The sequence below is a fragment of the Varanus komodoensis genome, unplaced genomic scaffold, assembly GCF_004798865.1.
Source record: "Varanus komodoensis strain SLA01 unplaced genomic scaffold, ASM479886v1 scaffold41, whole genome shotgun sequence".
In the NCBI taxonomy this organism is placed as follows: Eukaryota; Metazoa; Chordata; class Lepidosauria; order Squamata; family Varanidae; genus Varanus; species Varanus komodoensis.
In genome coordinates this window covers 6,637,697-6,665,583 of record NW_025335954.1, presented here as the reverse complement: position 1 = coordinate 6,665,583, position 27,887 = coordinate 6,637,697, and the positions used below count along the sequence as shown (strand labels likewise).

The 27,887-nt window shown below is 43.9% G+C and overlaps 1 protein-coding gene across 16 annotated transcripts in view; it reads right to left on the bottom strand.

Annotated features, from left to right (window-relative positions):
- R3HDM2 (R3H domain containing 2) overlaps positions 1-27,887 on the bottom strand; it is a 168,177-nt gene that overhangs the window by 37,162 nt on the left and 103,128 nt on the right. For 12 of the 16 annotated variants that reach the window (XM_044443190.1, XM_044443189.1, XM_044443191.1 and 9 more), the window contains 7 exons: positions 18,480-18,558; positions 14,676-14,735; positions 11,619-11,759; positions 9,695-9,803; positions 6,774-6,869; positions 5,166-5,197; positions 5,011-5,064 (listed from right to left, as the gene is read on the bottom strand). In XM_044443190.1, coding sequence (XP_044299125.1) covers positions 5,011-5,064; positions 5,166-5,197; positions 6,774-6,869; positions 9,695-9,803; positions 11,619-11,759; positions 14,676-14,735; positions 18,480-18,558 — 571 coding nt within the window. The remainder of the gene's footprint in view (positions 1-5,010; positions 5,065-5,165; positions 5,198-6,773; positions 6,870-9,694; positions 9,804-11,618; positions 11,760-14,675; positions 14,736-18,479; positions 18,559-27,887) is intronic. The other 4 variants (XM_044443195.1, XM_044443199.1, XM_044443197.1 and 1 more) reach the window with 1 other exon arrangement.

Genomic DNA, 27,887 nt, shown 5'->3' with positions numbered 1-27,887 from the left:
AATCCCCTTTGCTTCTGAATTTCAGCAGGATTTGATAGATGAAAGTGTAGAAGCATACAGAGTTGCAGGTAGACAGAGTGGAAAGGGTTATTTGTGGTAAGAGACAGCTAGACCTTTAAGAATCTAGTTCAGCAAAAGACCTCCATGAAAATCACTTCAGAATTAAGTGATGGTGGACCAAAAGGCCCATACTCTTAGCATGGCTTCTGTAATGTTAAGACATGTGTGGTAGGTGATTTTCATCTTACCAAATGAATGTTCCAGGCAGCTGGTGCCACCATGAACTTTGATGCTGCTAGCATCATTCAGAGATGAACTTAGAAATCGCAAAGTCTGAACACAGAATACACGTGGCGAATGTTTTTTCTGCATCATGAGGCCTTTGAAATCAACCTCATCTACACAACCATGGAGACTAGAAGCTTAATACTCTGAAAAACCAAAGACTGACGCACATGATTCAATGAACATTAGTGGCGTGGCCTCAATAAGTATGTTGGCTGGATTAACAGGATGGTCAGAAGGCACCAAGTGCAGTGCAAGGAAGGAAGACTCCAGATCCCCCTCAAAAGTGTGTTTATGAAGCTCAGTACATTTCAAACGTAAGCTTCTCGCAGGGGCATTCTGAGGTATCATCAACAGCAGTCTTTGATCTCTAACCCAGCTGGCAAAAATAATCTTTCTACAATTCTGGAGACTGAACATTCAAGCTGGATGTGCCTTAGAGTACTCCTGAAAGAGGATTTATATTTGAAATGTACTGGGCTTAATATTAATGTATATTCAGAAGCTTTCTCTCTTCTTTTCCTAGGTATGTATCTTACCATCCCAGGTGATCAGCAGCAGGATGAGTTCTCCTAGTTGCTGAATGTTCTGACTTCTTACATATCAAGATCTCACTGAATTGTGCAAGTTCAAAAAAGCTTCATATTACACTGGTAAACTAGCATAAAAATAGGCTCCAGTCAATGAGGCGAGATACTTCAATGTGTCTGCAGCTAACTGCCAGGCAGCTTGGTTCCAAATTTGGGCAAAAGAGCCTTGGCCAGATCTGGAGACAACAAAACTTCAGAGGCTGTGCTTCAGTTCTAAGAGAAAGCAAAATGAGTCTCTGCTTCCTACTTGCAGTTCTCTTTTGAGGATAACTTCTTACAGAAAACTTAAAAGGGGTAATTTTGGCTTTTTAGATGTAATAATGTCCTACTTAAGGTTTTAAACAGTTGAAAGAGCCTTTTCTTAAAAGCAGGGAGGCAAGGCTTAACCCTAAAGTGGCAAAGGAAAGAGTCACTATGTTATCCCTGGTGACAACAGTGAGGAGGTGGCTTTCTTTGGGGAGTATTGGGATGCGCAAGTGCCTCCTTCGCCAGAGCAGCACTGCATTACTAGCAGCTCTAAAATATGAAGACTGCACCCAAGGGCTTATCAAGGTTGGTAAGAAAATTCTTGGGAATTTTTTTAAATGCCCTCCATTGCTAATGACCTTTCTAAAAATGAAAAAAATATATATGGAGGAGTCAATAAACATAATCTGGAGGGGAAATCTATGAACAATTTCAGGCCACTACTGCTTCTGTATCTTCCTCTTTACTCAAGAGGCTAAATGAGAAGATGACTTGACAATGAATTTCATGTTGGTGAAACTGGCTAAGCAGAGTGCTATATATGCAAACATCTAACACTCTTGAGAAAAACTATACCAGGTGCACCTTTTATCCAAGTCCCACTGGAATCAATGTTGACAAATATCAACCTTAAACAATGGCTATTCTCTTAAGGAGGCTTGCCCAGCTGAAGTTGTCTGGGGGCACTACCCTTTAAGCCTGATCCACAGGGGTCAGACTCTCACACAATTTGCTTTCTAACCAATTCCAGCTCACACTTATGTGAAGGCACATAAGCCAATGTGGACACAAACTAGAAATTTTAAGAGGGGGATGCTTTTACATTTTTCATCACTGAGCTAAATTTTGATCAATGTCCCCTGGAGCCTAAGTTCTTAATTACTTTCTAACACTTGAAGCAGAGTCATCATGCCTGCAGATGAACTCCTCATCCATACAGGCCTCTTGCTTTCCGCAAGAACTAATTTAGCAAAGAACTCTAATTTATTAGCACAATTTTCTTAAACACCAGAGGCAGCCCTACCATGAGGCAAAGCAAGACAACCACATCAGGTGACAGAGGTTGATGGGAGCTATTGGAAAGACAACAGAGTGGGAGAGAGCTATGACCCACAGCACTTCCTTTTATTAAGCCCTACTAAAGTGAGCAGGTGCTACACAAGAGGACAGAAGTCCTAGGCCAGCCCTGACAGGTATGGTGTGCTGTTCAGGAACTACATGAATGCCATGTTCTGTGACTGAAGTGCCTTTCTGAGGAGCAACACCACCACACTGTGCAGACTTTTCCTCAGTGAAGTTACCCTGCACTATCCATAGAAATGTGAGGCTTTCTTATCTCGTTGACAATAGCATTGACAATGGTTAAGTCAGGGCAGTGGGGTGGAGGGGAGTAATATAGGGGAAGAAAGATGTAGCAGTAGGGATATGGAAGGCATCACTTGGCAGGTCTGCTCCTGTTTGGATAACTGTTTCCAGAGAGAAGCATTGGAGGACTATTGCCCAATCCCCTGGCACTCATGCTTTAGAATTTTGTTCTTTCTCTCATGTCTATTTAAAGCAGCTGGGAGAGGTCAGGCAGAGATTTGGTCAGAGGCAGCATTGATGCGTAGGTGTCAACTAGCTTTATCTCCAATTTTCATCAGATTCCAGTGAGTCTATAGCTATCCTAAAGAAGATGGGATAAGATAATGTCCACAGTTTTTTCCACCTGCGTGCAAGGTGTTCCGCCTAATAGGGTTGCTCTCTCTCCTAAAACAGGAGTGAAGAACATGTGGCTCGAGTGTCACATGCAGACCCCTATGGACATTTGGCATCACCTTGCTCCCACTGCCAGATTTGCTACTGCAGCGGTGGCAACCAAAACAAGTTGATTCTGCAGGGGTGTGCAGAAAGCACAAGCTTCATTTGCAAGTAAAGCAGTCTTCCCTGAAGGGAGATTCCACTTGCAAATAAGGTGCACATTCTCTGCATGCCTTGTGTCCTTGCTAAAATCACCACTTTTTCTGTCATCACCATAGCAATTTTGGCAGAGATGGGGTGTGTCCCTCAGTGAGGGCCTCTGGAATTTATTCACCTCTAGCCTAAAGAATCTGGAGGTGCTTATTGATGCAGTATTGTCATCAGAATCTCAAGTAACCACTGTCACTCTAAGTGCCTTCTGTCAGTTTTGACTGATATGCCAGCTGTAACTTTTAACTAGATGGGAGATAGTCTGGCCACCGTTACCTATGTGCGGATAAGTCCTTTTGTATTATTGCAAAAGGACTACATGATTACTGACCAGAACTGTGTTTGATCAGATTATGCCTATGCTTTGCCAGGTACAAGGGCTCCCAGTCCATTTCTGGGCCCCATTTAAAATGCAGGTTTGAACCTCAGAAGCCCTAAAAGGCTTTGGATGAGGCTACCTGAAAGACTGCATTCTTCCATGTATACCTACCCAAGCCTAAAGAAGTAAACCAGAGGCCTTGCTCCAACAGTCTCTTTCAAATGAAGTCAGTTGGGTGGCCACCAGGCCAAGTGACGTTTTATTCTGGCATCCCAGTTACAGAATGAACCAGAGAGGTATACCCAGAGACATGTTTTTAGTGCTGGATTAAGACCTTTTTATTAAATACAGGCACTTAGTGAAGGATGGCACATAAAAGCTTTAAATAAATAAATCAGACCTTTTAAATGAAAAGTAGTCTGGGCCACTCCATTTTAAAAAATGCTTCAACTTTGAGCTCACTGCCAATTTGGTATTTGTTGTACTTATTTGGTTCAGATTCTACGATTGCATGCCTTATTGTATATTTACATTGTTTTTATGCTTCTTGATGTTAAACCCCACAGCATACAAATGTTGTTAATCAATCAATAAGCAAAGCAATAAAAAAGAGCTCTTTGGACTGGGATTCAGGAGATCCAGGATCCACTATTCACTATTTATTTTTATTTTTTACTTGATTTATAAAACTGCAGCTAATGGTCCTAAATGAGACTTTGGGCCAGTCACTACTTTTCAACCTAGCCTACATTACAGGGCTGTTGTTGTGAGGATAAAATGGAATGGAGAGCTATATAAAACACCATAGGTTCCTCACAAGAGGAAACACAGCAGGATATAAATTAATTGAAATAATATCCAGAGCTCCACTCTGACCCTAAATTCCAGTCTTGGGGGATTTATCCCTTTCCAGAGTAAGGAAAATAAGCTGGCCTCCAGTTCAACAGAAGCAGACTATTTTCAAAGACTTTGGTCTGCCCTTTGGAATCAAGGGAGTAATTTTCATGCCTTTTAAGTGCCTACCCCACTGAAAAGCCACTGTCTGCAGCACTGGTAGTGGGGTTAGACTTCTCCCTACTGAGCTCCTATTTTCAAAATGACATCTAAACCACTCTGCTTCATGTACAATAGCTCACTGCCTCTCTTTACTCCTACAAAATTCATTTTTAAGATCTGTGTATGTGTGTAAAGTTTGCACAGTCCATATTATTGACACCTACCTCATCACAAGAGGTTAAAGAAAGTTTTATTATTTCATGAGAACAAAAAGTGTATTTTCCTGACACTTCAAAAGAATGGAGGCAGCTGTATTCAAACTGAAAATTCCTCAGGTCTTGCTTCTGATTCTTGCCCCCTCGCCCAAGCCTCCGTAACTCTGCAATCCTCAACATGCTGACTGGAATTACCTGCATTGAAATTGTGGAATTTATTGGACACCACAACAATAAAGTCAAATCCTTGAGTAAGCAAGAGTTTAGCTTTCATTTTATTGTGGAAGGGGAAAATAACACAAAGTGATGTTGCAAAAGATATGACAACTTGAAGGACTCCACAAGCAGCCATGCATGGTGCAAATTCGCTCCGCAAGACAAATGTATGCAAGAAATCACACAGAAGTACCTAAAGATCTGCCGCCTTTTGTGAGAGCTAGAAGAAAAGCCTTCTTTGGAGAGTCTGTTGGTTAACATCAAAGAAAAGCATTGTTATGCAGTTACAGATTCTCCCCCTTAAGAAACACTGAAGAATAGAAGGGAGCATGCATGAGCTGTACTAACCTGCTGTCATTCAGGAATCCATTCTGGCCCGACTATCGGCAAACAGAACCACAGGATTTGAAACAGAAACAAAAAGAAGAAATTTTGTAAGACAATATTTCTCTCAGCCTAACCAAAAAGGGCATCTGAAGATCCTAGAAGTAGGCATCCAGCATCTGCTAAAATCCTCCTATGGCCAGACAACTGCAGAATGGAAAGAAAGTATGCTCACTGGGCCTCACATCACCTGGAGATCTGCAATTTGATATAAAGGCAGACCAAGGCACTGGTTTCTCTAAGGAACTTTGGACACTGGATATTTTTATGTATCAGTCAAAACAGGGCAAAAGTGTACCCCAAAAGAGTTAAATTCCATACATTCAAGCAGGTGAAGAAATTTGGTACGCAGCATAGTTCAAGATATCCTTGCTTACAAGAGAAAAGGGAGACATCTGATTCTCCCTAAAAGTTGGGGGAAAGCCATACCTGGTCTAACATACCTGGTCTGAACAGTTCTTCCCTCATCCCTATTGCTTTTCCCCTTGCTCTCCCCTGTTGGCCTGGACTTCCCTGCAAGGCCATTGGCTTTCCTGCTCTGATGTCAATATAAGCCAGGATTGGCAGAAGACTGGTACCTATTTTGATTGCCCTTGGCTTAGTTGCTATGGTGTCAGCACTACATAAGTGACGTAGAGACCATCTTAAGCTTAAGAGCACAACTGTGTAAAACTTGTAGAGGGGAAAAATGGGGAAAAATGACTGGATTTTTCTAATTTTTGTCAACTAATTTAACCAGGTCCAGATTTCTGAGGTCTAAATCTCAGTGCAGCAGCCAAGCCTTCCTGACTGTATATGTGCAATCTGCTTGTGGCTCAATCCTTCCCATATAACAGAAAATTCTTCAAATTCCCCAGCCCACCCTTCATTATCCTGTGAGTTAAGTGATATCTATTCAGTCTAGATTGTCTGAAATGAATTCCCTCCTTCTTGCCCAACCACCATGGATGTTCACCATTTAAAAGAATCTGTTTCTTTAAATCAATTAGAAGTTCAGATGTTAACTGAGCGCAAAATTGCTTAAGCATGAATAAATAGACTGTTGAACATCTTCTGGGCTTCAGACTTCTATTCAGCAGGCTAGTAATACCCACAGTTCAAATTAGAGCCAGTGTGGTGTAGTGGTTAAGACCATGGGACTAGGACTCAGCCATGGAGCCAAATGGGTGACTTTGGGCCAGTCACAGACTCTCAGCCCAACCTACCTCACAGGTTGTTGTGGGGATAGGATGGAGGAGGAGAATGATGTAAGCTGGCTTGAGCCCTTTGTAGGAAAAAGGCAGGATATAAATCTAAAATAAATCAAAATTAGAAGGCAAGAAAGTCTTGGATTCTTAAACCTATTTTCACTGACTGGATGGGGGTAGAAGTAGCCTTTAAAATCCAAACACATTTCATGGTAACTCACAAGTGTATACAAGGACATGTCCTAGTGAGTGATCTGGAAACACCTAAAGGTTCAGTGGTTTAATACTGCTAATGCTAAACAGACCTCGGTATATTCAGCAACCTGGATGGGACACCATAGATGCCAGGTAGGAACAGAATTAATTTTTAAGTATCCATGCTCACCTCTCGTGCAAATATGCGTTCTCTGACCCTTTGATACTCTTCTTCTCGCTCCTCTATGGATTTGCTCCTCCGTCCATCCTGCAGCGGGATTCTGATCTAGATGGACAACCAGAACTTAGCATTATTAAGACCTCGCCAGGCACGGATCACAGTAGCAAGGCAAAGGTATGCAGTGAGGAATTGATTTATGCACATTGTAAGCACGCCGGGGTGTAACACCTACACAACATGGTGCACTTCTTTCTGGATTTAAAACCTCACCCTAGCTTTTGTAAGCATTTAATTCAGGAAACACCATGCACAATGTCACTGCTGCTGAAGAACAGGAATAGGAATTATTTCACTTTTAAACATCGCATCTACTGGATACCAATTATTTCCCACTGTTCTGAAACATGCAATCCACACAGCAGGCAGGCATAACATCACAGAAAGTAATAACATCATCAGTACTGGAGTTACAAGGAAAATGCAGGGTTAGAATCCCACGTGTTTCCATTCGGACACCTAGGGTTCTCTTCCTGTTAGATGGGAAGACCAATTGTAATATATTCTCCACTGCTTATTACAGTAGATCACCAGCACCAAAACAGCCTCAAACTTTGGCCCTTACCAAGTAGTAATCAAGTCAATTTTGATTAATTCAATGAAAGCAACTAACAACTCTACACCAGTCTTCCTTATCCTAATGCCTTCCTGAGGTTTTGGGCTTAAACTTCCATTAGCCCAGTCAGTATAAGACAATAGCAAGGAATCTTGACTATGGAAGTGGGCAGGAGACAACAGGATGGCGTTCAATGTGGATAAGTGCAAGGTCTTGCACTTGGGGCATAGGAATAGGTGTCGTAAGTACAGGTTAGGGGACAAGTGGCTGGAGAGCAGCACTTGTGAAAGGGACCTCGGGCTGCTGGTTGACTGCAGGCTAAACATGAGTCAGCAGTGTGATGCGGCGGTCAAGAGGGCGAATACCACCCTTGGTTGCATAGCCAGAAGTGTGGCTTCTAGATCAAGAGAGGTATTACTACCACTCTATACGACTCTGGTATGCCCACAGCTGGAGTATTGTGCTCAGTTTTGGGCCCTTCATTACAGAAAGGATGTAGCCAGGTTAGAGTCAGTGTAACATATGGCCACAAGGTCGGTGGCTGGTTTGCAGGGGATGGGGGATGAGGCGAGACTGAGGGAACTGGGTCTCTTCAGCCCGGAGAAGAGGAGACTCAGAGGGGATATGTTGGCGACATACAGGTATGTGAGGGGATGTCACACGGAGATGGGTAGAGACCTGTTCTCCCCTGCAGAGGAAGGCAGGACGTGCTCCAACAGAGCAAAGATCAGGGAGCCAAGGTTCCATTTAGATGCCAGGAAGCACTTCCTGACAGTTAGGACCCCGAGGGTGTGGAATGGGCTTCCACGGGAGGTCACTGAGGCCCCATCGGTGAGGGTGTTCAAAGATAGGCTGGACATGCACATGGTGGGCATGTCATGAGCGGAGCCGGTTGGTACCGGAGGTCAGACTAGATGGCCCAGGAGGCCCTTCTGACTTGCTCTGTTTCTATATTTCTAATCCTGGGAGTCTTAGCGCAAACATCTGCAGGGCAACCAGTTGAGGAAGGCTTGTTCCATATGCATTCACTTGTTGACCGTCTATAAAGGACAAATTACACAAACAAAGGCCAAGGCTAAGACCATAACTTAAACAGTACGGTACCCCCAAGCTCTATCTACTCTGTGCTGCATGTTCCATCTTGATGACATGTTAAGTGGATCCCTATTTTCTGCCCTGTTCACTTCCTTTAGTGATGATAAATGAAGTGGCAAATGATCAAGGTGAGATCTGCACTGACTGCATGTCTGTGCAATATCTTTGCAACAGAGCACGTGCTTTGCCTGCAGCAGGTCTCAGGATCAGTCCGTGACCTCTCCAGGTGAATGAACCAGGTCACGGGGGGGATGGGAAGGCCCCTCTGTGCCTGATCAGGAGCCTGTAGAGCCACTGCCAAACCAAGTAGACAGCACTGAGCTGGCTGAACAACAGTTTGAGCTTATCTAAGGCAATATGTGATGCTTCTAAACATTCAACTGAAATGGAAAACAGTCCTCCTAGTCCCTGAATTTCCCAGAGTATTCCATGGTGTATTGCTTCTTATACACTAGTAGGACACCTCAGCAAACTCCTTTTCTTCCTTTGTATATTTGAGAAAGTAGAAGGAGCAAAGTACAGAACCGCTGTTCTATCAGCATCTGTATCCAAACCTCCACTGGGTTCGCATAACACAGAGATTACATGGTGTATGTGTGTATTGAGAGGAGACTTGTGATGCATGTGGTCTATCATATATTTGATATATTTTACCCTGTTTTTGCAACAACAAGTCGTAAAAGTGGAAGGCAGAGAGACTGTCAGGCATTTTGTGGGCTGCAGTACATAGATCTTACAATGCACAAATGTGATGTATACTGAGCATAACTGCTCTCAAGAAGCCTGCTAATTAGGAGCAACTTTGTGAAAAATATTTCCTCTTCCCCGTGCTTGCCACAGTGACTTTGGCACAGAACAGCTTTTTACATTTTGTAAATGGTCAGTCATCTCTCATGGGATCAAGTGATACAGGAGGGACCAGAATTCCCTGCATGTGCTCAAAGCCTCATTAGAAGTAAAACAAATAGTTTTGAAAGGAGCATGTGTTTCATTGATATGTGAAGCACAAATACAATTCTCTGCCTGAACTGAGGAAAGGCAAAACAGAGGACACAGAAAGTTTACAGCAGAAATTATTTTGTGGCACCTAAAAATCAGGCAAAGAAAATACAGCACACTTAAAAGTCAAGGTAGGTAAAGAGCCAAGCAAAGAAAAGGCTGAAAACTGCCACTGCGCTTCCTCACAAAAGAGCATGCATGCAGTTACACTCCAGTCTCTCACCTGATTATCGTCTCGATCAATGCTGGTGTCATCTCGCTTGAGGATAAATCTCTGTGGAAAGTCAGAGCTCTTCTCATCTTTGATGTGCTCAGAGAACCTCTGTTCAGGGCTGTGAAGATCCAAACAATCTTTTATCAGGTGGGGTGGTGAAAACTCAAGGAGACTGAACTGCTGTGGCAGGGGAATGCATTTTTGGTCCCTATTAACTGGACAGAAAAGGAAATGGCTAAAAAGCTGAGTTACCCACAAAACATATTCTGGCATGAACGAATCTGCCTCCAAGGAAACACAAGACCCATAACTGGAAACCTCAGTACTGCACTGCACTGCACTGCACAATAATGGTCCAATGACTTACTGAAGCAGGTTAATTTTGTTTTACTTGGGTAGAATTATGCAACGCAGATCAGGCCAAGAAGCATGCTTCAGGGGTTGAATAATGTTTTTCTTCCCCTAAAAGAACCAGTCAACATTAGAAGTCCCAAACTGTTCTCTGATTTGGATTTAAATTAAACCAGTAAAAACACTGCCTTGCTTCAAAGGAGTACTCCTAGTAAAATAGCTCTAGGTGGTCAAAACTCAACTGTCCCTTGCCCCAAGAGTCACTCACATAAAAAGATATTTTGTCCCTCCAGTCCCAATTTAACATGTGTGTGCAGCGGTCTGTTATTTTGCAGAAGGTGCAGCCTTGAAGTGCTGCTTCCAAGGAAAACTGTTAATTGGTTCAAAAATTAACTAAGCTATGTCCCAATGGGAGGAGGAGAGGAGGAGGAATAACTTGACTCATTCCTGAACTAGTCCACTGTGAGCTGGAAGGAGCTCACCCATCTCTATGCTTGATTTTACATGCCTGACTACTAGGTTGCTTGATTACCCTGAGGCTTTGTTCTTGAGTATGTGTGCCCTCCACTTCACTCCTTGACAGAGCTGTAGGCTGCCTACCACAAGGATCATGACACTGGCCTTCCCCAGGGGCATTATAAGAGTGTGCAGGAGATTTTTATGCATGGTACTAAGCTGGAAAACAGTTTTAAGAAGATTATGCTGCCTCTCCTGCATCCAATTTCACTTTCTCCCCATCACTGAAAAAAATTACCTAAGGCTGCATTGATGCCAATATTCTCAATGGTGTTTTGGAAGGCCCCAGAATATCCTATGAAAAGGTGAGGGGAGAAGGCAGGAAGAAAACTGAATGCCCCCCTTCCTCCATAGCAGGGTACAGAAGAAACCAGGTGACAAACCCACAGTGGGTTGGTTGCATGGCTCTCACCAGTCAGGCACAAACTCCACCCACCAGGTAGCAGTTGCTCATGCTTCCCTCTCACCACCACTCCTGCCCCAGAAGCTGGGCAACACATGTTTGAAGGACTGGAGGAGAGGGTAAAGGGCTATGGCAAAGGGTAGAAGCAGAGCAAGAAGCAGTGGGATTAAGTTATTAGAAGGCAGATTTCAGCTAAATATTAGGGAAAACCTCTTGACAGTAAGAACAATCAGACAATGGAGCAACTGTGGGCTCTCCAATGCTGGAGGTCTTCAAAGTGGAGACCTCCAGCAATGGATCTCAAAGTGGATCTCTTTTGGCAGAGATGTTGTAAACTGGATTCCAACACTGAGAAGGGTTGGACGCGATGGCCTAAATAGCCCCTTTCAACTGTTAGGATTATAGAAGCCCATGATTCATGTTTCACTTCTGCCATGGACTCAAAAGGTAGCTTTGGCAGGCTGCTTTCTCTCTAGTTTAATTCAGAATATGAAATACATGGATGATGATAATCCTGCTCTTCATATAAAGTTGCAGCAAGAATTACTTAAATAACTTATAGAAGAGTTCTGAACAGTCTGAAGAGCCATGTAAATTATTAAGTACTGAAATTATTGTTCCTTTCCCTCACCCCTGACTGGCTAAACCCCATTCTTGCCTTACATTCTGGTGTTACCGGTCTTGTTGATAATGACGGCTTTCCCAGTTTGGTCTACGTTGTGGTCCATGCCAAAATAAGCGGCAACCCGGTGTAAAAGCATTCTGTGGTATGAGGTCATTTGGGGAAACTTCTTGAACTGATTGCTGACAGCAGCAAAGATCAAAGGAGCAGGGGATGGAAGAAAAGAACAGAGAATGAGACACAAAAAATCAAAGTCATGATATACTAGATCTTTTCAATCAAAAGCCTAATCCTCAGAATAAATCATGTTTAAATCTTTTCTGAAGGGGAGGAGGAGGTTGAGACTACCCTGCGTTTACATAAGCCATTTCCTGCAAATGATGAAAGAGAATGAAGAGTGCATACTCTGATTTATTCTGCACTGCAATTTCTTAAGCCACAGCCCCAAACCACGGGTCTACGGAAATGAATGCGAGTCTTAGCTACACAGGGAATCTAAAAGAAGGGCACCCACCAGTGAGGTGCAGCACACTCTCTCATTGTTTGCAAATGGGCATGATAAATTTTAGGAAAGTAATGTTCTTTTGCTATAGGACATATATGGAAGGGACACCACAGAGAAAAGAAGCAGTATCTAAGCAACCTTTTTGTATGAATGCTATCTTCAGCACCTCCTGAAACTAAAAGTAGACATTTATTTAGCAAACGTATTTTCTCTGGAACATTTTATTTTTACCATTCAGAACCCAAGACTCAAGAACCAGAAAAGCCCAGAATGGTGTAAATTCACTGGCTGTGTTTAGACATCATCAGAAGACAGAAGAATGTAAGACTGGCATATGTTGCTCAGCCTCTTGGGGGGATGTGCAGTGATCTGCACAATTCTGGACTCCCCTCATTGTTGAGTCTTGGGTTGAAACACTGAGATATTTTGATAAAACAATAAGCCCTCACAGATTAGAATCAAATGAATCTTACAGATAGCAATTTAGTCCAATGCACCTCACTGGTGAGATTCCTAAATCATTTTTCTGGAGATTCTTACAGATCTATAACACAAACTTAATAGTTGGCACACTGAAGGATGCTTGTGCAGAACTTTTGGAGACTTGAAAATTTGGACAAATCTGCAATTTATACCATGGTAGGATATAGAATAAGTTTACCATAGAAAATACCACTTATCAACTTTAGGAGACAAAAGCTAAATTGAATATTTTTTTTCAAGATTTGGTGCCTTTTAATATCACATGTAGATGGTAGCAAGTAGCAAATCTCCATTGGTGTATGAATCCTCATTATTCAACTACATTCTTCCCTACACTAGAAACTGAAGAAAATATACTTTGGCAATGTTTTGTTGTAGGTGTACAAATGCCACAGAAAGAATTAGGCACCAAGGATGCAGCAAAAATCTTTGCCTTTCACATCGCTGCCTTTTTCCATAGCATCAAGCAAGCACAAGTTCACCTATAATCTTCAGTTCTTTCTCTACTAAAGGTACATATTAAGTACTGCCAAAAATAATACAGACTTTCAGAAGATTGACACCTGCTAAAGACAGCGGGAAGTAGGCTACAAGTCTGCACTTAGCCATAACTGGAACTTCCTTCAGGAGAAATTCAGCCTGGCCTTGCAGTTTGCTAAACAGCTACAGGAGCAGGTCAGTATAGACTCCAAGACATTCTTAGTGTGACCATACCAGAATCCCCTTCACACTAATTTGAAATGGAAAGTCCTTTCTCTAATATCCTTTCATTCAGCTGTCATGGAGATACTTTCCAGATACCAGATGACCAATTTCATAGCAATATACCCCTACATCTAGACTAATGAGGAAACAAGTCTTCCAAAACATGGACCAGATTCTAGCTTTCAATTAAAGCTTAGTATATTTCACACAATCCTTATGGACTTAAGCATATAAATTTAAAAGTAAATAATAAATAAATGTCCCCAACTGTTTACACATTTGTTCAAAAAAGCCTTTGTGTCAAACAGTTCTTCTACCTTATTGGTTCTTTTGGTCTTACCAGTTATTGAACATGCAAGGCCTATGGATCACCCAGTCTCCAAAAATACAAAGACACTATTCAGACTTTCAAATCCTACATACAAGAAGAATGAAACTCCGCAACATAAAATATGTGAAGCTGTTTGATGCTGGAGCAGACCACTGACCATCTATCCCACCATTTGTTTGAGTCACAGCAGCTCTCTCAAGTTTCAGGCTGGCAAAAACCTACCCCAACCTGCTAGCTAGGTTGGAGATGCCAGGAACTAACTTGGGACCTTTGCATGCAAAACATGTGCTCTGCCACTCAGCTATGGTTCTCAGCACCAACTCTTGGGCCTGAAGTTCATGCATCACACTTAACAAAATCAATGTGTATGGATCTTTCCTCACTGTTGGCTGGGAAGGCTGATCTAAAACTGTGCAGGCCTCTGTGCAAATGTAAACAGCATCCAAGTGGCTATCATCCTTACTTCCTGCTGTGTACAGCTTTTAAACATCTGCATGCAGTTAAAGTAAATGAATGTGTAAGAGATCTTGTGGGAAAGGCAAGTGGGCAATCCCCTACCTGCAAGCTTGCACTCTGTCCCCACTAAAGCATGAGTAAGCTTGTTGTGGGTAGCAAAGCATGATAAAGTAACTTATCTCCTTGCAACAGATGCACTGGACCATTTGGAAAGAGCTGTACCTCACTGGCAATAAGCATGTTTCTGGTATGTATGAAAGCCCAGTTTCAATCTTGGAATTCTGATTTCAAGGAACTTAGGGAGGGGCTTCCAAGTGAGAGTAGAACCAAATAATACAGAGAATATGGAGCTGCCATCAAAGTAGCAGTGCAGCACTTTTCCTTCCCACTTTTCCAGTAATGTCCAGTAATCTTAATATAAAGTAGGATACCACAACAGGGAATAGATGAGGAAGAAGAAACATGGGCAGTTGTACATTCTCTGTACTGTATAGTTCTTCTCAAGACCTATAGTATCACAGCTAATTATGAAAGAGAGTACAGGGCTGCTAGCTAGACCTTCTATGAGGCAGCCCTCACATGTCTGTCTGACTACTTACAAGCCGGCACATTACTTACTTGTTATCATTAATAAATTCCAGGATCTCTTGTTCTAACTTTAGCAGCATCATCCTATCCCTGTTAAGAAAAACAGGGAGAAAAGAAGGGAAAGGGGAAAAAACATTCAGAGTATCAACGGCTGTACAAGTATCTTTGAAAATCTGCTGATTAATTCCTTAACTTCATCCTAAGTTCAAGACAAATCAACAATTAAGGCATCTCTACTGTTCTGCACTGACAGTTACAAAACAGATGTAGCTAGTTTTTGTTCAAGTGGATTCATTTCTGCACAGTGATTATGCTTCTAGGAGCATAAAACCCCATGGGTTCTCAAGAAGTCTATATTATTAAAGAGAAACAGTACATGAGAACATACTCAATGCCTGACATTCAGTTTTAATGTTGTTTACTCCTTAAAAAGCAGGAGGTACTTTATGGAGAGGTACTGGGATGCTATTTATATGAGGGATTTTAGAGCTATTAAGGCTTTTTCCTGGCCAATTATTTTTCTTTTTCCCATTTTCGTGTTCAGTATATTAATCTATCTGCTTTGTTAGTCCACAATACCATAACTACTCTAATGTTCGCAAGTCCAAGTTTTCATAGTTTTCAAGTACGCTCTAGTGGATGATGCACAGTAGCTGAAGCTAAACAAATATAGACCAGTAACTGGACAGAGATGTGAAAGGCCAGAAAAGCAAACAGAAAAAATGGCAAGGTAAACTGTTTCTTCATATTTTTGTGTCCAACCATTTTTTCCACTGAAAACGGGAAAGCTTTGGATTTCTTCTACAATTGAAGACAAGTGGTTTATATATTGTTATCCAGACTTATCTGCCCCAAAATTATTTCTAAGAACACCCTTATAGAAAGATTCAAGATTTCTGGAAATAATGAAACAAAGTATTTTTATACTCTCCATAAGACTCCCCACATAGCTTTTCCCCCATTTCCATTCCTTATTGAAGTTAATGTCTCCATTACTGACAAACATTTAGAGATGCTCCATATCATGCCCAGTTTTCCAGCATGTGAGCAAATTAATGCAAATGTGTGTTCTTGACAGCTAGAAGATGTCACATTTATGGACTTAGACTTGTTCTAGTTAGATATCACAGTAGTGTGTTAATATAGCTCTAAGCTAAACTTTAAACATGCAAAACAGAGACTGCAGCTTGCCTCACCACTGTTATCAGATGTGATGAAAACAGTGAGTTACCCCATCTATATTTCCCTTTTTGTTTTTGTAAAATTAGCTTTGAGGTTTGGGTCTACACAACTTGCTACCTCCATTTTTAATGAAGTTCTCAATCAGAGTTTGCCAGTAAGGAATGCTGTCTCACCTATAAAACCCTTTGACTTCTGCCTCTAGAATAAACCCTACCTAAAAGAAATTCAGTAGCCTGGTTCCTGTGGGATAGGCATAGGACTGACACTGCCACTAAACACAAAATGTTGAACATGTTGAAATTAACCCCCAAAAACCCAAGTTGTTCATTAATGGAAAGTCTTTATAAAAGTGAATAAAATGTCACTCTTCAAATAACAGGTTGAGATTGCTTAATGGTTCTTAAATTACATGTGGTTGTTTCCCATTCTTAAGCTTAGTCTTTCCTATCTAAATTAAACACTGGCAGCTTTTCCTTCCAAATTTTCCTTAGCTCCAAAGAGTAACAGGATGAAGAATTTCTCTAAAATTTCTTACAAATAGGAACAAATGCTGTACAACAGTGTTCCTCTGCTTCTACTTCATTCTGCTTCTTCTGGCCCCTAGGATGCTTATGCTGTTTCAGGAATTACTTTATAAATGTTTCCTCTTGTGAGACATTCATTAGGAACCGAAAATATTTATATCTTGGTTTGCTCATAATTTTATGAGCATGGGCCATGCATGGGACATTAAGGGCACAATCCTGCAACCTCAGTCCTAGCTGTATCTAAAACTCCAAACTTGGAGACTTACTTGCATCCAATGCATGGGGAGAGGTGCAGTGGCAGCAATCTTCACCACTGCTGCACCTTACACCTTGCATTTCATCAAAACATCCCGGACCATCTAAATGAAGCATCACTGAGTGGGAGGGAAGGAGGCTGCAGCGCTGGACAGGAAATAAACTGTCAGTCCCAGCTTTCTCCTCTCCCCAACTCATGGCACAGTCCTTTTGCTGCTTTCCAGGGCTGAGCTACCATCTCAGAGAGTCAGTTGGTTCAGCTCTTTCTGCACCAGCTATGGGGTAGGGTAGGGCAGGTTTTCTGTGCCTAGAGGTCACAAAGCCTTGGAGAGCTGGGGCTCCCAATAATGCCTTCCAGATAATGTCAGCAGGCTGTAAGACTGGACCCTAAATTTCAGAGTACAGTTTACATTTTAAAGTATATTAAGTTTCATTTTCAGTATACTAAATTTACTATGCTTACTTAAAAAATAAATATAATTTTATGAGCAAACCAAATTATATATAGTATGACTTCAGGAACAAAGCATCTCTCTCCAACCTGAAATTCTCCAAATGTTTTGGTCTACAATACCAGACTTCGCTGACCACTGGCTATGCTGCTTGGGGCTGGTGGGAACTGAAATCCAAAATATCCAGAAGGCATCAAGCTGGGGAAGCCCTATCCTAATGCAATAAGGTGATTTAGATCTGTAAAGATCTTAAAAGAAACTACTAAGCATTGCTTGTTTCTCAATTTTTCCCAAATTTGCAGCCTACCCACCCACCCATAAAAAGCCAGGAAAGGGTTTTTTTCATGGTTTCAGAATTTCTGGAAATTTTACATCTCTAAATCCAGATGGGAGATTTCCATAAGGTTTATATAATAGATGGATATAAGAATCCTTCAGGTATTAGATATCCTGTAGCAGTTTTAGACCATACATACCACAGTATATTTTCAGACCAAGATCCTATTTAATCTTGATTCATGGTCTAAGAATTCACTTAGAGGGGCAGCTCCAGGTTTGAGAGAGCCTTCAACCAAGTGCGCTCTGGTGGTCTTCCTCCTATGTTGATGAACTGGCACTGGTGGGATGACATGACAGCAGAAGCAGCCACACTCCAACCAGTGCCAGTACGCTGGGTTTGGGAGTCCCCTTTGTAATTTCCCTCAGTAACCTCCACGAAGGATTGCTCCACAGCATCATAGGAAATTAAGCAGTGATTTCCCAACACAGCCATGTAGGCACTGAGCAGAACACGGGGGTGGGGGCTAAAAAGGAAGTTCTAAGACAAGAAGCAGCAGTGGACCCTTCTGAGATGCTGCCCCACTGCAGCTATAGTTGGCTGACACCGACACATGGCCGACATGTTGCCAAGGCCCAGTGAGCCAGCTCACTCAGTCCAGGTGTTACATTTGCCATTCTGCGCCCAAGGCCATGGAGAGGGGAATACATACATGCACCAAACTGAAGCAATGGACAGACTGGGAACTCTCAGTTCATGCTTCACAACAATTTGCTCATCTTTTGAGTTAAGCAACCCACTAGCTGCTTAGCCCCAACCTTTAAACCCTGAAGCTGGCTATTTCCAGTTGACCTGCACTGGCTATGCTGGCTTGGGCGGATGGATGTTGCAGACCAAAACTTCTGGGGGGCAACAAGTTGTTCACCCTTGCCTTAGTAGAAAAGCACAAATAGCTCAACACCAATACCCTAGATTTCAGCAGTGAATACTATATTATATTTATTCAAGGCTTTTATGAAGCATTTGATTAGCAAAAGCTCTCAGAATATTACATCCGTATTGATTCTTCAACCATGCAAGCTTGGAGGAACACCTCCCTTCTCTACTTGCAAATCTGCCATACAGCTATACTGAAACCTACCTTGGGTTTTTCTTCAGTGTATTTACTAAAAATTCATGCAAATCTATTCCAGTGGAGTCTGTGTATTCCTGGCTGGAATCTATAACAGAAAACAACAGCAAATTCAAGTAATGTCCTGCGTATAGATATTATATCCAAACATCCAAAAATTCATAACAAATATGGTCACAGTGAAACTATGACACTGTTCAAGGAACTGGGTTCATTGTTGCTGGAAGTATCAACATTACTACCAACATAAGCTGGTTCCCTTGGAGAATATGGGAATGGCTTTTTGCAGAGCCTAAGTCTAGCATACTGGTTCCCAACCTTGGATCTTTACTTCCGATATGATTCTCACCAGGATGGATAAAAATCAATGATTTTTTAAAAATAAAAATAATTTTTATTAGAATCACAAATATTAATTTTATAATAATATACTTTTTGAGGAAACATCTATCTAAAGGTAGTTTTGTATTTAAGATATATGATAGTCCAAAGCTTATTCATCATGAAATAAGTATTAGTTTTTAAATATGTAGCATGAGGCTTATATCCATGGAATGTTTAATTTTTTGGTAAATGAATTCCATCAATTCATTCACAGTCATGCTTTTCCAGAGGTTTCTGTAAGATTATTGGGCAGTTTTTCTTTCTAGAAGTTCTTACCACAGATAATTTTTTTACAGTTCTCAAAACTATGAATTTGTGCCTCCAGAGATCACATGTCTCATCTTTACAGCAAAAATGTTATAAAACAAACATAAAGAATTGAGAAAAGCCCTTAATCCCATTGTTCCTTTGCAAATCTATGTACACAGAATCAACCCCTTACCTCTTAAGTGCTAACTTTCAAAAAATTCAATGAATAGAAGATTGTTGGGAGTGGAATAAATCTGTACAAGAAGCTAAACGTGAGGAGAGAATGGCAAGCAGTAAAAATGAAAGTGAAACTACAGTATACTGCACTTAGGACGTGACAAAAGGGAACAGAACAGCTTGTGCATGGAAGAAGCTTTGTATGCTCAGAAGCCTGGTGGAACCTTGAACTGTACTTTGCAAATAATCATTTGGAGAGATATAGCTGAGTAGTAGTGCACTTGACCACATCCATAAGGCTCCTAGTTCAATTGTGCCACATCCATTACAACAACCTCTAGAAGCGGGGCTAGCAAAGACTTCTGCCTTTATGCCTCGCACAGCTACTGCCAATCAAAGCAGAATAATCTAAAGGACTAGACAGACCAATAACCAGATTCAATATAAGGAAAGGCAGGTTGCTCACCAGTAACTGTCATTCTTCGAGTGGTCATCTGTGCATTCACACATAATGGGTGTTGCGCCCACGCAGTGCCTGTAGCCGGGTAAAATACAAAAACTTTAACGGATTTTGGTGAGAACTCTGCACCCCTCCCCCGCGGTGCTATATAGGGCAGAGCACCCGCCATTTTCCCCAGTCTATGGAGACCATCAGATCACCCCCTAGTGGAGAGCGTGGTCGACTTGAGGAGTCATTAGGGAGAGTCTGCTGTCTCATCCTCCAACACCGAGTGGGGCTGGTGGGCGGGTTGTGTGAATGCACAGATGACCACTCGAAGAATGACAGTTACAGGTAAGCAATCTGCCTTTCTTCTTCGTGGTCTCTGTGCATCACACATTATGGGTGATTAGCAAGCTGACCAACCAGAGGTGGGTCGGTGTTGTCAGAGAAGAATCGAAGAGAGGACAGCCCGGCCAAAGGAACAGTCCTGTCTGGCCCGAACATCGAGTTTGTAATGTTTAGTGAAGGTGCAAGGAGTTGTCCATGTCGCTGCCTTGCAAATGTCTGGCAGCGGGATGCCCATTGAAAAAGTCGAGGAGGCAGCCACAGCTCTGGTAGAGTGCCCCTTGCAGGCGACTGGGAGGTCCAGCTTGTCTAACTGGTACACCAGTTCGATAGTTTGAGTGATCCACTTTGAAAGCCTTTGGGAGGAGATGGTAGCGTCTTTGTTGGGTTCAGAGTATTTAACGAAAAGGCGCTTGGTCTTTCTGAAGCTCCCGGTGTGGGACCGATAAAAGGCTAGGCATCGGCGTACATCGAGAGAGTGGAGGGATTTCTTTATCGGGGTGGAAGGAGCGGGGAAGAACGCTGGGAGGACGATGTCCTGATTGACATGAAAGGCTGTAGCGACCTTAGGTAGGAATGCCAAGTCGGTATGTAGGACAACCTTTTTCTTATGAAAATTAAGATAAGGTGGATCTATGCGAAGGGCAGAGAGTTCGCTTGCTCTCCTTGCGGAATAGCGATGAGGAAGGCAGTCTTCCACGATAACAGTCTCAGGTCATTTGTCACCAACGGTTCGAAGGGGGCTCTGGTGAGAGTCTGGAGTACCACCGACAGACTCCAGGTCGGTACCGAAGGCCAGGTTGGTGGCTGGAGATTCTGTAGTCCTTTGAGGAAGCGACGGATGAGCATGTGAGAAAACACTGAGGATCCGGATAAAGGGCCCCAAAAATGGGAAATCACTGCAATGTACACTCTAATTGAGCTGGGTTGAAGGCCATCTTGGTGTAGGGAGAGCAGGAAGGAGAGGATATTGTTGATGAAAGCAGAGTTAGGAGGGAAGTGATTGGTCTCCACAAAGGCAGAGACTTAGCCTCGTACGACCGGCGGGTGGATGGTCGTAGGGCGGATTGCAGTATGAAGGTGATCTCCAACTGCAGGGAAGTCAGGACGGAAATGGTTTGAAGCAGCTCGCTAGGTACTGACTGTGGTTCCGGTACCGGCGGATGAGCAGCGGCGATCGGGACCAATGAGCTTTCCAGGGATGAAGATAAGTGACCGTAAGCAGTCAGTGAAGGAGCCACGTGGTGAGGTTGAGGGAATCGAGATCGGGATGGAGGATCGCCCCCCACCCCGCGTGAGCAGGTGAGGGACCCACAGTAGACGGAAAAACATTCAGTGGGAGAGGTTGAGGATGGTCAGGAACCAAGGCTGGCGCAGCCACCATGGTGTGATGAGAATGCCCTGTACTTTGTCACGGGCAGCCTTCTCCAGAGTAGGTGTAATTAACGGGATTGGAGGGAATGCATAGAGGAATGAATCCAACCAACTCACCATCCTGGCATTGCCCCGCGAGTTTGGGCCCATTCCTGCCCAGGAGCAGTAGGTCCGGCATTTCGAATTGGTAGCCGTGGCAAACAGGTCCAAGAACGGGGTGCCCCAACGAGAGAAAAGGTCCCTGCAAATGCGGTTGTCCAACTCCCACTCGTGGGTCGATGACATCTTCCTGCTGAGGATGTCCGCCTCCTCGTTGTCCACCCCCACCAGATGGATCACAAGCAAGGTGATCCCTCTGGGGATGCACCAGTCCCAAATCTGTAGAGCCAGATGGGCCAGTGGTACCGATCTCGTGCCGCCCTGTTTATTTATGCAAAAAAATGGTGACAACGTTGTCAGAGGCTATCTGCACCAACTGGTTCCAAAGGGTGGGCTTGAAGGAACGCAGCACTTTGAACACCACCAGCAGTTCGAGAAAATTGATGTGCTCAGTCTTTTTATGACCCTGCCGGGTGCCTTTGGTATGGAGGTTGGTGCAATGTGCTCCCCAGCCCATAAGGGAAGCGTCAGTATGGAGCGATACCGAAGGCTGTTGTTGGTGGAACGGAATGCCTACTGTGAGACTGTCTTTGTTCGTCCACCAAGACAGAGCCTGACAAACCGAGGCAGGAGGTAGAAGTGGCTGCCTCGGGGAGTCGCGATGTGGCTGGAATACACTGTTGAACCACAGCTGAAGCGGCCGCATCCAGAGTCTGGCGTTCGAAACAACTGTAATTCTCAAAGCCATGTGCCCAAGGAGCCTCTGGATGGACAATGCTGGGGTTTGTTCGTCCTCCTGGACGCATCTGGCGGAGGAGCAAAGGTTCTCCATTTGAGCCCGTGGGAGGAACGCTTTTGCCTGAATGGAATCGAGACACGCCCCAATGAATTCAATGACCTGTGAAGGAGTGAGACAGGATTTTTTGGCATTAATGTATATCCGAGGTCATCCAGTAGAGTACATGTAGTGTCGATGGCTGAAAGGAGTTGGTCTTGAGAGGAGGAGACAATAAGCCAATCGTCTAAGTAGGGGTAAATTTGTACGCCTTGTAGGGGAAGGTGGGTGCAGACGAGCGCCATGCATTTTGTAAAAACTCTTGGAGCTGTAGTGAGCCCAAAAGGAAGAACGTTATATTCAAAGATATCAGATCCAACCATGAAGCGGAGAAGCCGCCTGTGAGATGGGTGGATGCTGATATAAAAATAAGCATCTTTTAAATCTAAGGATGCAAACCAATCTTCTCTCTTTAGTAAGGGGAGGATATTTTGTAGGGTGGTCACGTGAATTTTTTTAGTTGTAATGAATGTATTGACGCCCCACAGATCAAGCATGGGGCGTAGACCACCGTCCCATTTCGGGACCATAAAGTATCTGGAATAGAAGCCATGAAGCCCCTCGGAACGGGAGATTCGACAAATTGCTCCTTTGCGGAGTAGTTGGGATACCTCATCTCTGAGGACCTCCGACGGGGAGGTATATCGTATCGGTCCTGAGGGGGGCACGGTGCTGAACTCGATCTTATATCCATTCTCAATGATAGAAAGTACCCACTTATCAGATGTGATGGACTCCCAAATGGGGAGTTGGCTTTGCAGCCGGTCCCCGAAAGCGGGGGGGGGGAGGGTGGAAGAGGAGAGAGAAGATCAGCTCGCACAGCCCATCAACGCTACCGCTTGTTGGTGAGTTGGCGGCGGCAGCCTTGGTTTCGTGCGGCCAGTTGGCCCCAGTTGTGCTGCTGGCGTGGTTGGTATTGCAGGCGTGGTTGGTAGTGATGGTAGGGGCTGGTACCGAGGATAGCGAGACTGGGGCCACTTACGATGGTTAGAATTCAGAATTTCCATCTTCTGAGCGGTAGCTCGAGCATTGTAGATGTGCTTGAGCTTATGATCCGTGCAGTCATGGAAAAGACTGGAAACGTCAAAGGGAATTCCCTCGATCAGGCTCTTCGTCTCATCAGGGAAACTGCAGGAACGTAGCCAGGCGTGTTGACAGAGGGCAATGGATCCAACGAGTGTGCGGGAGTCGCAATCAACATGATGGTGGGCCATGGTCAGCTGTTGGATGGAGAGCTGCATGGCTTCCCGGATGAAAACACGGGCCAGGTTGCGCTGTTGCTCCGGAATAGTAGAGGTGATGGATTCCAGCCATTGCATCAGGAAGTACTGATATCTGGCCATCATTGCTTTGTAATTTGAGATCCGGAGACCCAGCCCCATGGCTGCCTAGATGCATCGTGCCATCAGGTCTATCTTCCTGTCTTCTTTGTCTCTAGGGGTTGAGTGTTCTCTGTTGTCTCATCCCTGAGAAGACTCAACCACAATCGAATTGGGTTTCGGGTGTCTCAAGAGGAATGTAATGTCATGTCCCTGAACCTTATACATTGACTAGTACCTCCTGGATGTCGGGTGAGGTTGGCTAGGGAGTGCCCAAGTATCCTCCATAGCCTCCTGAAGGGTGGCGATGAGCGGGATGGATATGGAGGAGGATTGTTCTTTACAAACGATGTCATAAAAGTTGTCTTTGTTGGTGCTTGGCCGATGCTCGACTTCAATCTCCAGGGACTGTGTAAGGCGGCTCATGGTGGCGTAAGACTCTTCAGGGGACCCGGGTCCCTGAGTGGAGATGACCGCATCAGGAGATGTAGAGAATTGGTTCGAGTCCTTGGAGTCTGAATCGTAAAGTATGGAGGGCTGGAGGATGACTGGACTGGAGATGGAGGAGGATGGAAAGTCACGGGTGCCGAAGTGGAAGGTGCTTCGGACCTGGTAGGATGGGATCGGTGAACATGCTCCAGTGGCATGGGATAGTAGCCATACGGAGGCGGATAGCTGCAGCAGTAGGGTCGGGGTGGTTCGGGGCCCTTGTAAGGCATCGGAACTCAGCTCCTGGCGGGCTGATCCAAAGTGCAGGGTTGGTGGTGGGAAAGGCCTCGGACGATGATGGCATCGGCGTCGGAGAGCAAGCCGGTTGATGGCTCGGTATCGACCATGGAGGCGAGTCTTGGATTTCCCCATTGGACATTGATCCATGAACAATGGGCTCAGGGGGATCCAATGCCGTAGGAGCCAGTGACGTGACCCCCTGAGGGGATCCAGGTGGCATAACCTGCATCAAAGCCTGTGGTGTCGGTGTTGAAGGCATTGGGACTGATGAGGTCATCTGGACCAATGGAGCAGTCGAACCTGAGTCTTGGCACAGTTCCTGGGCAGGCTTATGGTGGTTGCACCTGGCCTTATCGGTCTTGTCCTTCTTAGAGTTCTTCGAGACCGACAGATCCCCTTGGCTGGTGTGTTTCCTCTTCTTTTGTTTGAGTGAGGAGGAATGGGAGGAGCGAATGGTCTCCCTGGAAGCAGCTCCCTCAGATGGTGGATGAGGGGAGCTCACAATGGAGGGGCCAGCTGGAGCAGCCTGGGCAGCAAGCTCATCGGAGACTATCAGGGCTCAATCCCAAAGGATCTTCCTCAGCTGATTTTCCCGATTTTTCTGGGCTTGCTTGGTGAAAGCCTGGCAAAGGTCGCATTTGTCAGTGTGGTGCCCCTCTCCCAGGCACAGGAGACAAAGTTCATGCAGGTCCATTGGGGACATTTTGGCCCCGCATTTGGATCACTTTCGAAAAGCCATGCACTGAGTCATCGAGGAGGAAGATAGTGAAGACAAGAAGTAATTTTAACTTTTTTTTTTTAAGATTTTAGCAAGAAAAGGAGAAAGTGTTTAACTAGGGAAAGGTAAGGGTAATAAAACCTGGATTATCTTAACTGGGAAAGGAAGAGAAAAAAAGTGATTATAGTAAAGAGATATGAACGATAACGAACAACTCGAGGCAGTGCAATCAGCGGTCGAAAGAAGACTGAGGAAAATGGCGGGTGCTCTGCCCTATATAGCACTGTGGGGGAGGGGTGCAGAGTTCCTGCCAAAATCCGTTAAAGCTTTTGTATTCTACCCAGCAACAGGCACTGCGCAGGCACAGCCCCCATTATGTGTGATGCACAGAGACCACGAAAAAGAACATTTCTTATGTTCAGTTATCCTGTCTTGTTTGCCCATGTTGCAGATTCTTTTCTTGCCACTTGCATGATAATGAGCCATGCGTACAGCTAGCTAACTGATGGGTTCTGTTAGAAAACAGGAAGCACTAACTGGCCTGCTAAAGTAACTTTATAATGTTTTCATAAAGCCTCTGGGGAGGTGGACAAAATTCCATCTGTACCATGTTCAGTGGCACCTGGGAAAAAAGGCTGCTCGCCTCAGTTGAACGGGGAAGTGGCAGATTGCAAGGCTGTTGCTATGCTATTTCATTCTAAGAAAACATACCATAAGAGTATCTCACTGGTAAGATGATGTACATATGCTGGGATGCTTTGCATACAGCAATCAGAAAAGGCTATTGTTATAGTATCAACAGAGTTCTAAGGTACACAGGTTATAAAGAAGGCAAAAGAAAAACCTTTCTCCTGTGGGGAAGGAGAAATGGGTGAATAGAAAGAGAAGTGAGATTCTGTGCAGGTAAAATGGCGGTGGGTGATAAAGAGCAGCCCAAATATGGATACCATTCAAAGGAACACAGAAAGATGGATTATGGTAGGTCAGATGATTTCTAGTCCTTCTAGTTCAGTACTGTCTTCTCTGGCAGCAGCTCTCCAAGGTCTCAGGCAGCGGTCCTGTGTCTGCTATCTGATCTTTTCAAATGGTGTCAGTAGTTGGACCTGGGCCCTTCTACAGTGGTACCTTGGCTCACAAACTTAATCTGTTCCAGGACTCTGGTTGTGATCCAAATTGGTCATGAGCCAAGTCAAATTGCCCCATAAGGGTCAATGTAAATAAGGTTAATCTGTTCAGCAACTATTTATTTTTTAACTCACAAAAATTTGAAGCAAAGTGACAAAGAACAACAAAGATCGTGGCCATCTCCCCCCACCCAGCACGATCGTGATCATGCCCGTGAGGGAAGGCAGTCACGCTCATGATCGTCACCCAATGCAGAGTTTGTGACTTGGGGCAAAATGTTTATGAAATGTCTGTTTGCGACCCGATTAGGTCGCAAACTAAGGCGTTTATGAGTCGAGGTACCACTGTATATGCAATGTGAGAGTGCTCTACCACCAAGCAACAGTCCCTTCCCAGTCACTGGGGGACTGGAGGAGTTGTGAGGTACTGTGGGGATGGAAGTTTGAGAACATTTTTAGTATCTCTCCACAGCAGGGACTGGAAACATGGTGTCTGCAGAAGCACTGATCAAAGCCCCTTACCCCTTCACACCAAGCCGCCCCCTATTTCATTACTCCCACTGTATATTTTCCCCAGCCCTTGCTCACTGGCTAGCTCACCTCAGCAGCCACAAAGGCCTAACCAGATCTGATGATTTCCTACATCTAGGTTAGGGCTCCATGGCTGCTAAGGTGATCCCAGCAAAGGTAGGCAGGAGAACATAAATCTGGAACATCGGGGGACAGAAAGTACTGTGGGAAAATATGAAAGTAAGAACAGTGGGAAACTTGAAAATAAGTGTATGCAGCCCCAAATGACCACAAGGAGAAATGTACCCTGAAGAATGAAAGAGAAAGAAAGAAAAAAACCCTTGACAAGTGTGTCCACAGGTTTCAAAAGTTTGCCTACCACACACCACAGCATACTTATTTTACATTTCAAAAAAATTAAAAATTCAACCAAAGCATCTGAAAAGAAAACAGCCAAATCATTTTCCTCACTACAATACACTTATGCAAACACCTTTTTCCACAAAAGGCATTTAAAAATAATATCATGATACCTTTTTCTTCTGTTTTCCATGAGGCAAAACATGAAAGCACCAATTAAAGTTAAGCAGTGCCAGCCAGAAAATAAACAGAACCCAGAGTAAATTCCACAAATACACTGTCGCTATACTATAGACAGTGCAAATACCATTTTATATTCATTCTGATCAGACCTTCTGCCTATTTCTGATGAGCCTTAAGATGCATATATCATGTAGGAAAGATTACATGCATGCTTTCTTTAAAGTCAATATGAAAGTTCCCCTAATGTCTTTGGGCAATTTTATCAAAATGTCTGTTCAGATAAACACGAGGCCTTCCATACAAAACACTTTTACACATTTTAAACTTCGATCTGCACCCCATGTCTTCAAAAACAGAAGAACTGGTCCCAACCCTTCTTTGCCCATGCACACAAATCTGTGGAACTGAAGTTTTCTGAATGAATTGTTGGTTTGCTCCATTTTAAGTGAGCTAAGTTTTTAAATGTTACCAAACCATACGGTGTAAACTTCTAGAACAGGGGTCTCAAACTCACGGCCTGCGGGCCAATTGCCGGGACGGGCGGGACACGGGGGAGGGGCCTGCGGCCT